Source organism: Oryctolagus cuniculus, chromosome 6 (assembly GCF_051225735.1).
Source record: "Oryctolagus cuniculus isolate XC-2025 breed Fujian yellow rabbit chromosome 6, ASM5122573v1, whole genome shotgun sequence".
NCBI lineage: Eukaryota > Metazoa > Chordata > Mammalia > Lagomorpha > Leporidae > Oryctolagus > Oryctolagus cuniculus.
The window spans coordinates 56,965,361-56,981,125 of NC_142872.1; the positions used below are offsets into that span (position 1 = coordinate 56,965,361).

At 54.4% G+C, this 15,765-nt stretch overlaps 1 protein-coding gene across 4 annotated transcripts in view; it reads right to left on the reverse strand.

Moving 5' to 3' along the window:
* The window catches only part of SLIT3 (slit guidance ligand 3), a 642,447-nt gene that overhangs the window by 26,528 nt on the left and 600,154 nt on the right, over window positions 1–15,765 (reverse strand). For all 4 annotated transcript variants that reach the window (XM_002710368.6, XM_089335062.1, XM_089335061.1 and 1 more), the window contains 3 exons: window positions 11,470–11,567; window positions 7,429–7,568; window positions 4,492–4,585 (listed from right to left, as the gene is read on the reverse strand). In XM_002710368.6, the coding sequence (XP_002710414.4) occupies window positions 4,492–4,585; window positions 7,429–7,568; window positions 11,470–11,567 (332 nt within the window). The remainder of the gene's footprint in view (window positions 1–4,491; window positions 4,586–7,428; window positions 7,569–11,469; window positions 11,568–15,765) is intronic.

A 15,765-nucleotide genomic window follows, 5' to 3' on the forward strand; every position in this document is an offset into this window, starting at 1 on the left:
CAATTCACCTTGATGTATTTGGCAAATTCTAAGTACATAACCTACTGCAGCACTAGAAGTTGCAAACACACCTGTTGTGGTTCACGATCAACCAGCCTTCCAAGAACACCCATCAGGAAGGCCCACGTGGAGACACGTGCCCAGTGCAGTCCATATGTCCAGTCCTGTGTGAACCCTGGCCCTGACAGGCATCTGTGTCTGGGTCTCCTGGTTCTAAAAAGAACCTGCAGAACAAATCAAGCTACTTGGCCTTCTCTAGGGCAACCCAGCACTGGGTTGGCTGCCCAATACTTAGCAGGATAAAAGCCATGAAGCAAGGAATTCAAGGCTATTGTTGAGGTCCTTATTAGGAATTAAGAATGCAATCCCCACCCCCAGACTAAGCAGTAGGGGACTGGGGTAAATGTCTTCCTATTCTGTTTCACGCAACAACCCTGTCCACCCCAGGAGCACCTCCAACTTTCACAAGTATACAAAGCACCCAGCGATCAGGTGAAAATGCAGCCCCTGACCTCATCAGGGAGGCTGGGTGGGGCCTGGGACTCAGCATTCCAACAAGCCCTCCCACGTGATGCCAATGCTGCTGTCTCACAGATCTCTCTTCCAGTAGCAAGGACCTATACAACATTTCTCCAGGACTAAAGAGAAGCAGCCCGTGACTTTACCTGTATCGTTCTGAAAGGTTTTGCCTTTATCTGTCTTCTGGTTCAAGTGGAAGGCTTATCCAGCCGTAGCGTAGAGTGGGGCTACTGACTGTAAATGAGGGGAAGCAGCAAAGTGATGGCCTTGGTGCCAGGACAGGGGAAGTCTCTGGGCTTTGCCGAGACCCGAGATGTCAGCCAGGAAGACTGACTTGCAGTCACCCCCGCCCTATGCACATGTGAAGGCAGCTTGCTTCCTGCCCGTGTGCCTCACAGACACGCTGGGTGTCCAATGATCAGGCACTCCTCCTGATGCAAAGGACGCTCTCAGGGGATGCCGGTAATGGCGAGATGTGGTTTTATTACGATCCGCACCCGTTGATGGGCGGGAGCTATGCGCCCAGCACAGAGCCTTCGCAGGCAGAGTGTACAAGGAGATCTCCAAGGATAAACACCTTTAAGCCTGGGCAGAGGTCACACTGACTGTATTATTTCTCATGTTAATAACCCTCTAGGCTGCCATGGGACGTGAGCTGTTTGGAAGGGAGGGAGGGGAGTGGAATGAAACCACAGAGTGTTGCACTGGGAGGAAGATTTCTGATGTAAATGCATTTTAATAAAAAGCTAACATTATTGAGTTGGCCTCTAGCCTTCCCCAGGATGCCTCGCAGGAGACATTATGTATAAATAAAACATCATCAGATAATGAAAGCTAGACTGCTGTCTTCCTGTTCTGTATTGTCCTAGAACTCACACGGCATTACTGCGACAGGGTGAGGTGTCCGGGATCAGGCACTTGAGGTTCGTGAGGGGTCTGGCTGCCTCAGCTCGCCAGCGTCCCCAACCCCAAGGCTGCATCCTCTCCCACGCCTGCCCAGCCTCCATGCTGGCTGCACAGGTGCAAGCCCCTCCCCACGTGGACCTCACCTGCTCAGATTCTCCGACTGCCAACCTGTAACCTTCCGAGGCACCCGACTGCCAACTCGTAACCCTTCCAAGGCACCCACATTCTGCTGGTTCCTCTGCTGGGCTCTGCTCTGGGCTCCGTTGGCCCCTCAGAGTATCTAGCGTGGGGAGTGGGCTTGACTTGAAGTCCAGTCCTGGGTGGGGGGTAGGCTTGTGGGAGGCACTGCTCACCCTCACACTCAGGCGAGCCACCCCATCTCAGCGGTGGGCAGGGAAGGGCTGTGGTTTGAGTGGAACACATGGGAACACGGACAGATTGTTGGCTTCCTTTGGTCTCAGCAAAACGCAGGGGCCCCAGTACACCTCCTGCATTTTCCCTGCCAAGGCCAAAACAGCAAAGGAAATGACACGAGGAAAGACATCGTCATGTCCTCTCACCCTTACTATAGACCCTTCTCTACCCCTAGGGCCCCTCAGCCCCTCTGAATCCCCCACCCCGGCCTTGGAGGCTGACTACACCCCCACACCCCACGGGTGGCTTTCTTCCCATTCCAGTAGGTTCTTTCTTCCTCGGGACACAGAGCACTCCAGAGTCACAGGTCCCTGTTTTCCAAATGTTCGTCCCGCAACAGCTTCCCCTCGCCCCCTCCGGAGGCCCATGAGGGCCAAGGAAAGGAGCCGTAAGCATCTCACAGTCCCACTGCCCTCCACAGGATGAAGCCCTGGGGCTGGCCGGCCTGGGACAACGGCAAGAACCAGCAATGCTGACTCTGTGGCTCTGGAGTCTAAGAGCCCCACCCCAACCCCAGTCAAGTTCAAGAGCTTCCACCGCCTGAAGCGCCCACTGTTCTCAATCCTAAGAATGCCCTGGCTGCCTCTGGGAGGACGTCACTGGCCTTGGGCTTGCTAGGATTCTGAGTCTCCCCGAGGCCCTGGGCTTTCAGCATAGCATCTCAGTTCCTGCGAACTCACTGCCCCGACGCTGGGAATTGCACAGACTCCAGCCGCCTGGACCCAGGGCCTGGGCTGCAGAAGTGGCCGGTGAGCGCTCTGTGCGAGGACACACAGCCCGGGCACTGGGCATCAGAACCAGCGCCCTCGTCTCAAGGGGAGGCACGGTAGGGTCATCTCAGAGGCCTGTGAGGACCCAGCTGCTCCGGGCTCTGCCTGCTTCGCCCAGTCCCTGACTTCCCTCCAGCACGGAGCCTGCTGGGGAGCAGAGGCAGGCAGCTGCATGGGAAAGGCAGCCTTGGGGATGTGGAGCGCACTCCTGGCTACAGGGTCCTGGGCTCCCCCTGTCCAAGTGAGAGTCTCAGGAGTTTTGCGGGAAGAGGTAGTGGCACTGGTTTTCATGAGAGAGGGTGGAGGGAAGGGTGAGCCAGAGCCCGGGGGGTGTCCCCAGGGCTACTGCATTCTCAGGCACAGACACTGGGCAGCCCTCCCCTGAGGTGGCCTCCCCTCCATCCACCTTAGACTTGCTCATAGGCTCGCTCCCCTGGCTCCTATTGGCTCCACTGCTCACCATGGAGACAGCTCCACCAATGGCAGTGGCTGCTGAACCAAGGTGCGCAAGCTGGCAAACTTGCTGTAGCCACAGCGGGCAGAGCACTGTGACGGCTGTACATGGGAAAGGCCGCTGAATGCCCTTTGCACTCTGTGGGCTGGGTCTGCTTTCCCTGCTCGGGGAAAGAGAGGTGTAATAGAGAGAGAGAGGCTGGTCGGAGGGAGGGGAAGAGTAGAGGGAAGGGGAGGGAGATTTCTGTTTTCTCTCTCCCTCTCCCCTCTCTGTCATCTTCCTCTGTTTTTAAGATTTTATTTATTTATTGGAGAGGCTGAGTTAGAGGTAGGGGTGACAGAGAGAAATGTCTTCCATGCATTGGTTCACTCCCCAAATGACCACAACAGCCGGAGCTGGGCTGCTCTGCTTCTTCTGTCTCCCATGTGGGCATGGGGGCCCACGTACACAGGGGCCACCTTCCACTGCCTTCCCAGGCACAGTAGCAGGGGCTGGATTGAAGAGAAGTCGGGATGCAATCTGGCAGCCATATGGGATGCTGGCACTGCAGGCGGTGGCTTAACCTACTATGCCACAGCGCCAGTCCCTCTGTCATCTTTCTACTGACAGACACGAGGCCGTCCAGTGGGGCTGGGGGCATGTGGGCCCCTCAGACACAGGTAGAATGTTCTTCACAAGCAGGCTGCCAGCTGTGGCTAGGAAGCCTGTCTCCAGGCCAACCGCCATCTCCCCCACTAATAGCTTCTTGTGCTGCATGTGTGACCTTGCAGCTGTCAATCACACCTTCAGTGGGTGCAACCTTTCACCCAGAGCTGGCAGGGGAAGGGGCTGAGCCCCTGGGAAGAGTCAGACTGGCTCCAGGAGACCCTGGCCATCTTGTGTAACCCTTGCGGTTTTAAACCTTGCCTTCAAATTAGTTGCAATCTTCCACCCAGAGGTAGCAGAGGGGGCTGAGCCCCTAAGGAGAAGACAGGCCATTTCCAGGAGACCCCTGCTATCTCCATGAGCCCCAGGCCAATCAACATACAGCACACAAAACCCCCGTCCAGTGGGCACCCCCTCAGAATGACCCAATGAAAACAAAGTCAGTAAAGCCGTAAGACCCTGGGACACTTTCTCCAAGCCAGCGTCCTGCTCGGGCACGCGCTCGGGCGCTCCACCTGCTCTCTCGGACCAGACCCTTTTCTGTTGCTTGTCAAATAAAAGCTTCTTTTCTAATAAAACTTTCTGCGTCTTTGCAAATTGTTTCCCAGCTTTTTATTTCTATACTAAGTTGAGGAAAAGAACCCACAAGACTCGCTCCAGCCACCGCCCTCCCCTCCGCGACCGGTCACAAAAGACTCACAAGAGATAGAGTGAGAGAATGAGATGACCTCCGAGGCAGACACAGAGCAGCACGTGAGAACAGAGTGTGCAGCCGAGCCTTACCTGAACCCTCTGTCCAGGGAGATGCACTTGGCCTCATGCTGACAGAGGTTCATCCCGGGCACACAGTGGTCAATCACCTCATCGCACAGTTCACCTGGCGGGAGTGAGGCAGAGAACTCAGGCACTGGGGAGGGTCCTGGGGATCCACTGGCCAGAAGCCCAGACCCAGCCAGCCAGGCGGTCATGGCTATCGAGAACCCTGAATTCTCCCTCTTCATGAGTCCTTTCTCCAGTGCCTCTGCCTTGGTTTCCCTAGCAGTGACAGTGGAAGATTCGAGGTCTCTCCTGGGCACCGCACTGGCACAGCGCCACCACTTGGCTTCTTTCCTTGATTGCTCAGGGGCAGCTGCAGCTGCAACCCCAGGGTGCCAGACCCTGACCTTGGGCTGGGCCCCTCCCTGCCTTTGTGTTCTTACTCCATAGCTACGTACTGAGCAACTCCTGTGTGACAAGCGCGTGCCAGGTGCTGGGGACACAGAGGTGACCCAGTCCTGTGCCCCCTGCACAGCCTCACAGGGAGATGTTCAAATATGCAGGCGCTTGTAGCACAGAGTCCTAGGTGCCACCAAAGGGGGCGCTCTGTGTGGACAGAGATGGGGGTCCATGACCTGGCCCAGGAGGTCAGAGATGGCTTCCTGGAGAAGCGGCCAAAGCTGAACAGCACAGTTCACCTGTGAGAGATAAGCAGCCTCTTTGATTTTTCAAAGAAGGAATTAGGAAAGCCATTTGATGTTCTGATTTCTGGATATACTGCCTTTGAAGTTCCCAGTGCTGCAAAATGCAAGCCTAGCGGGTCATAAACACTCCAGGTTGGCCCTCTAAGCTCAGCCAGAGAGAGCTTGCACCAGCTGACCGTGTGTTTTAGGAGCATGGAGGGGACAGCAGCTCCCAAGGTGTGCAGGATTTCAAGGTCTGAGTTTTGGGTTTCCTCCAATGCTGTGAAGTCAGGGGAGGGACACTTGTAGCCCAGCAAGTTCTCTCTGGGGTAGGACAAGGCTGCCAGAGCCACTGCTCCCAGGGAATGGGGCGCAGGGTGGTCCTGGGGCGGGCTGGCAGCAATGGGCGACACACACTGCTCCAGAGTGTCATTGCTGCTACAGTGGGGACACACCTGGAGACAGCCCTCAGCCCCCTGCCCTCTCCACGTTTGGCCCTCCCTTGTCAGGACTGCAAAGGACACGATGTTTTTTTTCAGACCTTCTCTTCCTTGTTACCTGGCGAGACACGGAAAAGCAGGCGAGGTCCCCAGGGACTCCCCACTAGGAGTCAGTCTGGTCACCTGCAGAAGCAGATGGGGCTCCGCTGGGCAGGAGACCACCTGTTCTGGGTTCCCCCAGCCCCTCCCCACTGCCCATCTGCCTGCCATAGATTTGGCTCAAGGCCCTCCTCATTCACAAAGCCTGTTCGCAGCCCCTCTTGACTGCTCCCTCCCTGCTAGGATTCTTACTGTCTCTCTTCTGGCAGGGGGCAGGTTCCCCTGGGCCAGTGATCAACCCTACAGTGAGTCCTCTCATCTTAGGGAGACCAGAAGCCCCTTGTGGCTGAGACCTACTGTTCTCCAGTGGTTATTTAGGGCTCTGCCTGTAGTAGGGCATATAGTAAGTGTTGCCTGTTGCTAATGTGACTCTTAGCTACAACTCTACCTAGACACGAGGCATTCAGGAGGCAAAGCCTTAGCAGACTTACCAGCAACTTTTCCCAGCTCAAAGGGTTGTCTGGGACCCCAGGAAGGCCCAGGGTTAATAGGGTGGGTGGTTTTCTCAGTTGGCCTTGGCACATTCCAGTAGTCTCAAGACTGTGCTTGGGGATCCCTGACTTTTGGGCGAGGTAAAGGCCCAGGGTCTGAGGGGCAAAGACAGAGGCTCAGCTGCCTTCTCTGTGGTCCTCGGGATGGTGGCCACATCCCTCGACCTCTCGCCTGACTCTTGACATAAAAGCCAGGCTCCTGTAGGCTGCAGGGCATGGCAGTCCCTTTGTTGCACCAGCCTCAACTGCTACTTGCCTTAGGCTAGTATTTCCTAAAATATGGTTCGTGCAACACAAGACATCTGGCTTGGTGAGGGTGTTCTGGAGTGCGGTAAGATGGAAGTTCTGAGATCAAATCACTTTGGGAACTGCTGGGTTCAACAAAATTCAGCTTTACGGTAGGACTGTCACCACCTCGGATAGGCTACTCTGTGTCACGCAGCTCCCAGAAGAGGGGGATTATTAGATGCAGGATTTCTGCAACCTTTTGCCATTGAGTCATACTTTTAAAGAATTCAGCAGCTTCAGGTTGGTGTCAAACCGAAGTCACCTGTATTTTGCAACAATTGGTAGCATTTCACCATCTAATGGTGTATTTAAGTCCTCATAAGGGGCTGTAAATGTAGGAAACAAAGACATTGTGTTTTAAGGCCTCCTAAGAGGAGGCTTCCAGAGGTCTCTGGCTGGGTTAGGTTCCAGCACTGGGAGCTCTGGGCTTATGAAGGCTATGCTTTCATTCTGTTGAATCCAAGTCTTTCTCTCTTGACCATGAGCTTCCTATAAGAAGGAACCTTGTCTTGCATGTGTCACATCCCCAGCTCCTACCAGAGTCCCTGGAAACTGTAGCTTTCCAGAGGCAGTGAACTAGACCTGAACAAAGCATAAACACACGGTAAGTCTTAGGTCTCCAGGGCTCCTGCAGGAGGCAGTGACCATCAACTGGATGAGCACGCAGCTGCAAGAGCTCTGGGAGCCTGTTTCAAAGTGGCAAGGAGCTAGTGTGTGGCCGGGGGTTGGTGGTGGAGGAGACAGGCAAGCCAACAGAATGGGGCTTTGGGAAGCCCCTCAAGGGATATGGTGGTCTTTGGAGAAAGGACGGGGCCTCCCCAGAAGAAGCCATGAAGGTGGTATTCCTCCAGCCATGCCCTGTCCCCCGCTACACACACAATGGTGCACGCAGGAGAGCCTCACCTGTGTAGTTAGGCGGGCAGACACACACATAGTTGTTGATGCCATCTACACAGGTGGCGTTGTTCTCACAGTCGTTGTCCTCACAGTCATCGGGGTTGATCTCACACCGCTGCCCCTCGAAGCCCAGTGGGCAGGAGCAGCTTTGGGGACATATTGAGGTGGGGGGAGGCAAGACAGGGGTCAGGGAGTGGCGTGGGTTGGAGAGACAGAGAGGGAGGGAGGGGTGGGAAATACAATTAGTTGGATTATCTCGTCTGCAGATGAAGGTCTGAGATGCCAGGACGCAGGAAGCCTTGGGATTCCGAGCAGGAGGACCCTCAGGGGGCTCTGAGGTCGGCTTCATTTCGTCCCCTACCCCCAGACAACGTTCTGTCTCCCCTGGCCCTTGTTGGCTGCCTCGCCCCGGGGGCGTTTCCCACCTGCAATATCTCCATGACTGTCCCCCCCCCGCCCCCACAGCTGGACGGGGACATGGCATGACTCTCTGCCCGCCCTTGGTGCAGTCTGGCAGCCAGAGAGAGACAGCAGGATCCACGTCCATCCCCCGCTTTCCGTGGGGTTTTCACTCAAAGACAGCCTTCCTATCTCGGGGAAGGAGGGAGCAGAGCCTCGTGGTCAAGGGCACGGGCTCTGTACTGGGTTTCCTGGGAATAATTCTGGTTTGCCACCTCGCAGCTGTTTGACCTTGGGTGGCTGTTGAGATGAAATGAGATTATACAAGCAAAGCTCACAGGGCTACATGGCACATAGAAAACGCTCAGAACACATTGGCCAGCTTCAGTTTTATACAAAACCATCCCCACCCTCCACCTCTGCTCAGGCATGTCATTTCTCTCAACATGAATCCTATAACTCTGAGCCCCAGCAGCTTCATGGGCAGGAGGGGATGGAGTGGGAGGACCTCTCTCCTGCCAAGACCGAGGGCTTCCGGTGAGCCTGGCTTGGGTCAGCAGGATGCAGGGCCTTCATTTGTCTTTCGAGTGTTAAAATCTCTCACAGAAGTAGTTTGGCTCCCCTTGAACTTGGCCACGCCCCAGAATGAGGTATGCAGAATGAGTCAGAGCAGATGCAGGTTGGGTCAACCAGCAGGTGTGAGGGCTGCAGGGTGCCTGGGGGTGGCTGGGAAGTGTGCGTCCGATTAATCAAGTGTTGCGGTGAAATCTAGCTGCTTCCTGGCCTGTGCTGCTCTCAGGGACTTAGGCCCCATCATCAGTGCGTGCTCGTGCTTTGCACGTGGAATTCCAGGCCTCTGTTTGCACACACTGCTCTGATTTGAGATGTAGCTTAAAAAGTTAAACTAAACCACTAGGAGCTACATTTCTGCAGCCCCAGGATCCTATTAACCCCCTTTCCAGGGGCTGCTTGGGCCTGAGCTCAGGGCAGGATAGCAAAATGACCCTTCCTCATTTTTCTTTTTTGTTAGGGAGCCGGGGTGTTCATGAAAACAGCTGTTTCGCTTCTTCAGAGCCAGCTGGGTGCAGGTCAGGGAGGGGAAGTTCAATCTTCAACCAGGGTAGTGCCCACTAGTGGGCTGTGGGTGGCCGGCCAAGAGGGCAGGGGTAGCCAGCAGAGTGCACAGAGGGTGCGGAAGTGGCTTTAGACCCTCCTGTCCTCGGTGGACACCTCAGGGGGGTTTGTCAAGGACACTCCAAGAGCACTCAGAGAGCTGTGGGGAGGCAGAGCAGACCCCGTCTCCCGTCTTGCTCTCCTGTGTGGCCTTTGCTATTCTTGTGAGCAGGCCACGCAGCAGGATTAGAGAAGCATTGATAGGAACAACTGGGTGATGCTTCCAGGGTTTGGACCCTAAGGAGGTGAGATAGGCTGACCTATGGCCCTCCACCCCCAAAGGATGGTGAAGTCCTCACTCCACGGGCCTCCAATGTGCCCTCACTGGGAGACAGGGTGGTGGCAGGTGTTATTTAGTTGAAGTCACACTGGGAGAGGGTGGACCACCAATCGAATGTGAGGAAGGGAGCCAGGTGCACACAGAGGCGTGGGGAGGGCCCGTGATGATGAAGGCAGCCAAGGAGTGCCCAAGACCGTCAGCACATTCCCAGAAGACAGGAAGGGGCAAGGAGGGGCCCTGCCCTGTGGGCTGCAGAGGGAGCCAGCCCTGCTGCCACTTTGAGCTTGGACTTCTGGCCTGGCAAGCAGTGGGAGCCCTAGGAAGTGAGTCCAGGAGGGCCCACAGGGGCAGAGCTCCTGACGAGCACCCCCACCCTCTGCTGAGCTGGCACGTGCTGTGTGACGTGGGATTTCCTGCTCTCTGGGCTATGCTCGTCCCCTTCCCCTGCTGCTGTCGACCTGGGCCCTCTTCCTCCCAAACCAAGTTCTAGGAATGTTTCCAGTGCATCAGAAACCCCCGCGGGACTCGGGGGATGGAAATGGGAGGCTTCTGCTCACGGCGCTTCCAGCAGAGACGGCAGAACACAGTCTCCTGCGGCAGGAGCTCTTCTGTCCCCGCCACTGCCACCTCCCAAGCCCGGCAGGGCAGAGCCAGGCTGTCAGCCCTGGACGTGTTTGCCGGCTGGGGCCGTGTGGCCGCCTCTGTGAGATTTCTGTGGTTTCTACTGACTCCTGCTCTAGGTGACGGGTGGGGGAGGGTGGTTTGGCTCACGGAGGGAGGCAGGAACATGAACTCTGCCTTGACTGTCACTCTTCAAGAGCGGGAGTTTGACGGGGCTAGCTTGGCAGGCAGGCATGCGGGCAGGCTGGGTTCCCTGGGGAACAGAGCTGGGCGCACAGAGCTGGAATTCTCCCACAGACCCCATAGCAGCCTCCGGCCAGAGTGCTTTTGATAATTAATTGTTCGCATTCTGAGCTTGGTAAAAATTGCACGGCCCTGCCTTTACTGTTGAGGCGTGGCTCCCTAACCTGCTGGCTCACTGCGGGAGCCGGTTCCCAGCAGTCTGGTGTGGGAGTCGGTTCCCAGGAGTCTGGTTTTGCTGGGGCCCCCGGCTGGGGAGACCGAGCATGTGAGAGCTGTTGGGGAAGGTGGGAAGCAGGGAGGGGTGGTGAGGTTTGGGGAGAAGCCTCCTCTCACTCCCAGGAAAGATGAGAAAGACTTAGGTGGTTTCTGTCCCCCTTTCTTCCTGAGATCTTAATACCAGAGCGGAAAGAGGACTGGATGTGAGGTTAGATTCAGGAGCCAGTGTCAGCCCATGTGACCTAGAGCAAGTCAATCTCTGTGCCTTGGTTTCCTCATCTGTTCAATGGGCCTACTAGCTACCTGCTACAGAGGGCTGAGTACAGAGCTCAGTGAGGGAGTGCGTGAGTAGCTAGTGCCTGTATAACCAATGCCGCCCGTCACCACTATTACAAGTTGAGCAGCCGTTAAATTAGATGCTTGAGACCAGAAGTGGTTCAGATTTGCACTCCCCCCCACCCCAGATTTTGGATTATTTGTGTGTGTGTGTGTATTTAGATAAATATGCATACATATAGTTTGCATTTATCTCTATAGAATACATCATCTTGGAGATGGGACAGCAGTTTAGACAACAGATTCATTTATGTTTCATAAACCTTAGACACACAGCCTGAAGGTAATTTTGTCTGATATTTTTGTTGCACCTACATTTTGCCTGTCACCACTCACATGAAATTCAGAGAAAAATAAAATTTCTGCTTGTGGTGTCATGTTGGTGCTCAGAAAGTTTTAGACTTGGGAGCATTTTGGATTTCTGCTCAGGGATGTTCGACCTGTGTTTATAATACAGAGAAGAAGGGTGCAACTGCCAGGCAGGCAGGACTCTGAGCCAGCCGTCTCTTTAGTCAGCACCTGCAGCTTCCTGTAGGCAGGAGGTACTTGGATTTGAGTCCTAATAGCAACACTCACTCCCTATGTGACTCTGGACCAAGGGCTTCTCCCTGGCAGGCCCGTGTCGGTATCGGGAGATGTAGCAGTACTTCCCTCACAGGCTAGAAGCCTTGCAACTGCATACTCCTAGAGCGCCTGGGCTGCTTCTCCAGCACTGTCCCCCTGGGGAGTCCGCCCGCAGAGCCCTGCGTGGTGCGGGAAGACCTGGGCTGAGCTGGTACCTGAAGCCGTCCTTGTGGCTCTCGCTCAGGTGGCAGGTGCCTCCGTGCAGACAGGGGTTCTGGATGCAGGTGTTGATGGGTACGCTGCAGTCCTTGCCCTGAGGAGAACAAGAGGGAGAGGTGACTGGTGAGGGAGGCTTCCACTGGCTGCTCCCACCCAGGAGACCCTGGCAGCTCCCAGCATCCTCTGGGGCAAAGCACAGATAAGGGTGCAAGGGACAAGACTGCGGAGGCATGCCAACAGGAGCCCTCGCCTCTGGGCCCTCCCCAGCAAGGAGGGGAGGAACGTTGGGAGCTGAAGTGTGCAGGCTCTCGCTTCACTGCTTCTGGGAATGCACACCTTCTCCACTCTAAATTGCAGGGCTAGAGCATGGTCTTTGGGTCCAGGCAAACTCAGTTTCCAACCCAGCTCCATCTCTTGCTTGGCTGACCTTGACCTTGCATGTACCTCTTGACCTCTGCAAACCTCTCTCTCAGGGTCCTTAAGAGAAGTCAAGTAGAGCTTTCCTGGGAGAGTGCTGCACGTTATGTCACACGCACACCGGGCATTCTGTCCATGCCAACATGATTTTACTGTGACTCTCACAGAGGCCTCAATAAAATCCACAGCTTGAATAGGGCGAAGAAAGGCTGGAGTGTGGCCAACAGATGAGGTCTCTTATAGAAAGCGACAATCTCGAGGCTCATGCTTATTGGTCTGGAGAGAGGTCCAGACACAGGTATTTATTCTCAAGTTCAGCAGGTGAGCCCAATGTTACGCCAGGAGGGGACCCCCATGGCGGGCAGTTTTGGGGGTGGGGGAGTTCCTCTGGGGCAGGGCACTCCGAAGGAGATGTTTCAGTTAAGAGCCACTGTGCCCCGGAGCAGCCCAGCTCGCCTTGGCCCCCTGGCTCCTGCTTCTCCCAGACTGAGAGATGAGGGCTGTGCCCAAGTCTTGGCCAACAGTGCCTGCAGGGCCTGGAGGCACAGGACCCGGGGAGGTGTCGGCTGCACCTGTTTCTGGGCCACGGGAATCAGTGGCTGGGGCTCCTGCCAGGTAGAGAGCTCATGGCGTGCTCCCACTGCTCCCACCTGCCTGCCATCTGCCTGAGAATATCCTCTTCCTTCTGCTGCTGCTGCTGCCAGTGCTGGGATGGAAAGTGACTGTGGCTTCCTGGCTACGATGTGACTGCCGACTGGGCCCCCTGGCTTCCGGCCTAGGACAGCCTCTACTGTGGATTCTCTCAAATGCTTCTTCCTCCTTCCTCTAATGCCAGAGCCTCAGGCCCTGTCTGCTGCAGCCAGGAAGCTCGGGCCAAGTCTGTCTGATTCTCAATGCAGGTTCCTGCCCCATCACAGCCGAGGGGCAACTCGGAGGTTTCCCAAGGGAGAGGAATAGTGCCATTTGGGATGCTGTCTGGGCTTATCTTAAACCACAACCGCACAGGGCTGCCTTCCAGAAGTCAGCATGCAGAAGCGAAACTAATCCTAATTCTCGCTCCTGTTACTGAGTGCGCTTTGCATTCCAGGCCTCACGCGAAAGGTCTTACATTCCTGGTCACATCTGATGTGCACAGCCGCCCTACAAAGCTGGCTGTTATAGACGGGAAAGACAGACTTGGACATGAGGCAGGTTCCAGATGGCACAGCACAGAGTGGAACAGGCTACAGGCAGCCGAGCCTGGACTTCCAGGTCCAAAGTCAACGCTGGGAGCCTCCCTGCTGCACTGCACAGTCTGTCCCTTGAACAACACAGGTGCTGTGTGTGTGTGTGAGTGGGCAGCCTGGAGTGCAAACTCCGCTTTGGCTGCTCTGTGCCTTGAGGAAATGACTACTTCTCCCTGAGCCCTGTTTTTTATCCTCCATGAAATCAGAATAAGAATACAGGTTGAGCATCCTTTGTCTGTCAATCTACAATCTCCACAACCTGAAGCTTCATAAGCACCAACGGGATGCCATATGGAAAATTCCATGTCTGACCCCACGTGATGGGTCACGGCCAAAGTGCAGGTGCACTCAAAGTATCACACAAATCACCATCAGGCTATGCGCATGAGTTGCACATGAAACACAAATGATTTTTATGTTTAGGCTTGGGTTCCATCCCCAGGATAGTGCATTATGTATGCACAAGTCCCCAAAAATGTCTGGCCCCAAGCATTCAGACAAGGCATACTCAACTTGTACCTGTCCTAAGGGGAGGTAGTGAGTGACTGGAAAACACGTATTTGTAGGACACTAGAATGTAACAGCAGCTCTGTAAATAAGAGTGATGATGATGACAGAGTCTGAGGCAGGGAGGAGTGTGGGTATTGCACACACTTGTAGGTGGGAGATGGACCAGGAAGGGAAGAGAGGAGAAGGCCAGGGCCAGCCTCTTGGCTCTGGGGAACCTGCTAGCATCAGGGACTCCAGGGGGACTCCACTCCTCAGGGTGGGCTTGCCATGGAAGAAGAAAAGGTGGCAGCTCCTCCTGTCCGTTATAAAGAATACAGAGCTCCGGAAGGCAGATCCTAGTGGTGATGACAGGGTAATTAGGCCTGGAGGTGGGGATTTCTGTCACTTGCATGTCCTTGAGAAAAGTCACCATTGCCAATGCCTGGCTAATTAGCTTGATTCAGTTCCATCCAGTCTTACTTTGCTCAAATCCACCAGCTTTGCGATGCTCCTTAGCCCTCTTCACTTTCCATTCCTTATTCCATTGTGTGTGTGTGTGTGTGTGTGTGTGCGTGCGTGTGCCTGTGTGTGTGTGTGAGAGAGAGAGAGAGAGAGAGCGCACACGCGCGCGAGAGAATGAATACATGGCTGAAGTTCTTAGATTGCTTTAAAATAAATTGGGAGCAGCTAAGGTAGGTTGCTGTTAGTCCTTGCTACTTAAGGTATGGTCCTTGCTCCTACAGTATTGACATTGCCTGGGAGCTTGTTAAAACTGCACAGTCCCAGGCCTGACCTCAGAGCTAACGAATCAGAATCTGCATTTGAATAGATCTCCAGGGGATTCTTGTACACACTGCACTGTGAAAAAGCACTATGCTGAGCTTGAGACATTGCCCCGTGCCAGCGAAGAGTACCTTGTCACCCCATGTTAGCAGGAAGTAGCTCTAAAGACAGACCATCGTCCCTCTACCCATCCTGGATGTTTAGGACTAATGTAATCCCATACAACTCCTGCTTTATAAAAAACAAAAGAGGGGAATGTTAGTAAAATGGCACAGTCTTATCTATGGCATGATCTACACCCTGACACCATCCTAGGCTCTAGCCCCCGCCGCCATTGCTAGAAGCCAGGTGGCCACGTGGCCCAACCCCCATCCTAACGGGATTTGATGCTCCTACTTCCTTCCTACTTTGCCGTCCCCTGGCAAAGTTTTAAAAGGACCTGTGACTGAGCATGTGGCTCTTTTTCTCTCTGTCTCCTGCTCTCTGTCTCTCTGTCTCTGTCTCTGGATCTCTTTCTTACACTCTCCTTCTCCCCTTCTCCCTCTTTTCCTTCTTCCCCCCTTCCCTCTGGTCTGTTGAGTTTTCCCTAATAAACTCTTTTCCTTAAAAAAAAAAAAAAGCACCACACTGAAACTCCGAACATGTGCAAGAAGTTACAGGACTGAATAATAATCAACCAACAGACAGAACTGATTTCCGCAAATCTTAAAATAGTGGCAAAATATTTTGTGAGGTGTTCACTGAATCTGGGCACCGAGGTAGGCAGAGCACTCTTTATCCTTACAACTGCTCTGCCAGTGAGCATGGCCATGCCCATCTACAGGAGGGACAGAGAGGCTTGGAAACAACCAGTGACCAGCCCCACGGTAAGGGGACAGACTTTCTTGCAACAGGCAGCTGGGCTCTGGTTTTTAACTCGTATGATGCCTTAAACTTACTTTTTGTTTTTATCCATCAAAAAGAAGATAATGACACTTACGAGATGATTAACAGTACTGAGGGGCCAGCATTGTGGCACAGCGGGTAAATAGAGCGTCAGTTCTAGAACTGGCTGCTCCACTTCCAATCTAGCTCCCTGCTAATGCACCTGAGAAGGCAGCGGAAGATGGCCCAAGTATTTGGGCCCCTTACATCCATGTGGGAGACCTGGATGCAGCTCCAGGCTCCCGGCTTCGGCCTGGCCCAGACCTTTCTCTTGGGCCATTTGGGGAGTGAACTGGAGGATGGAAGATCTCTTTTTCTCTCTCCCTCTGTAACTCTGCATTTCAAATAAATAAGCAGATCTGAAAGAAAAATTAGGTGAGAAACTACTTAAAAGTTGGGACTAGAGCAGGTGTTGTGGTGCAACGGGTTAAACCACTGCTTGGGATGACTGCA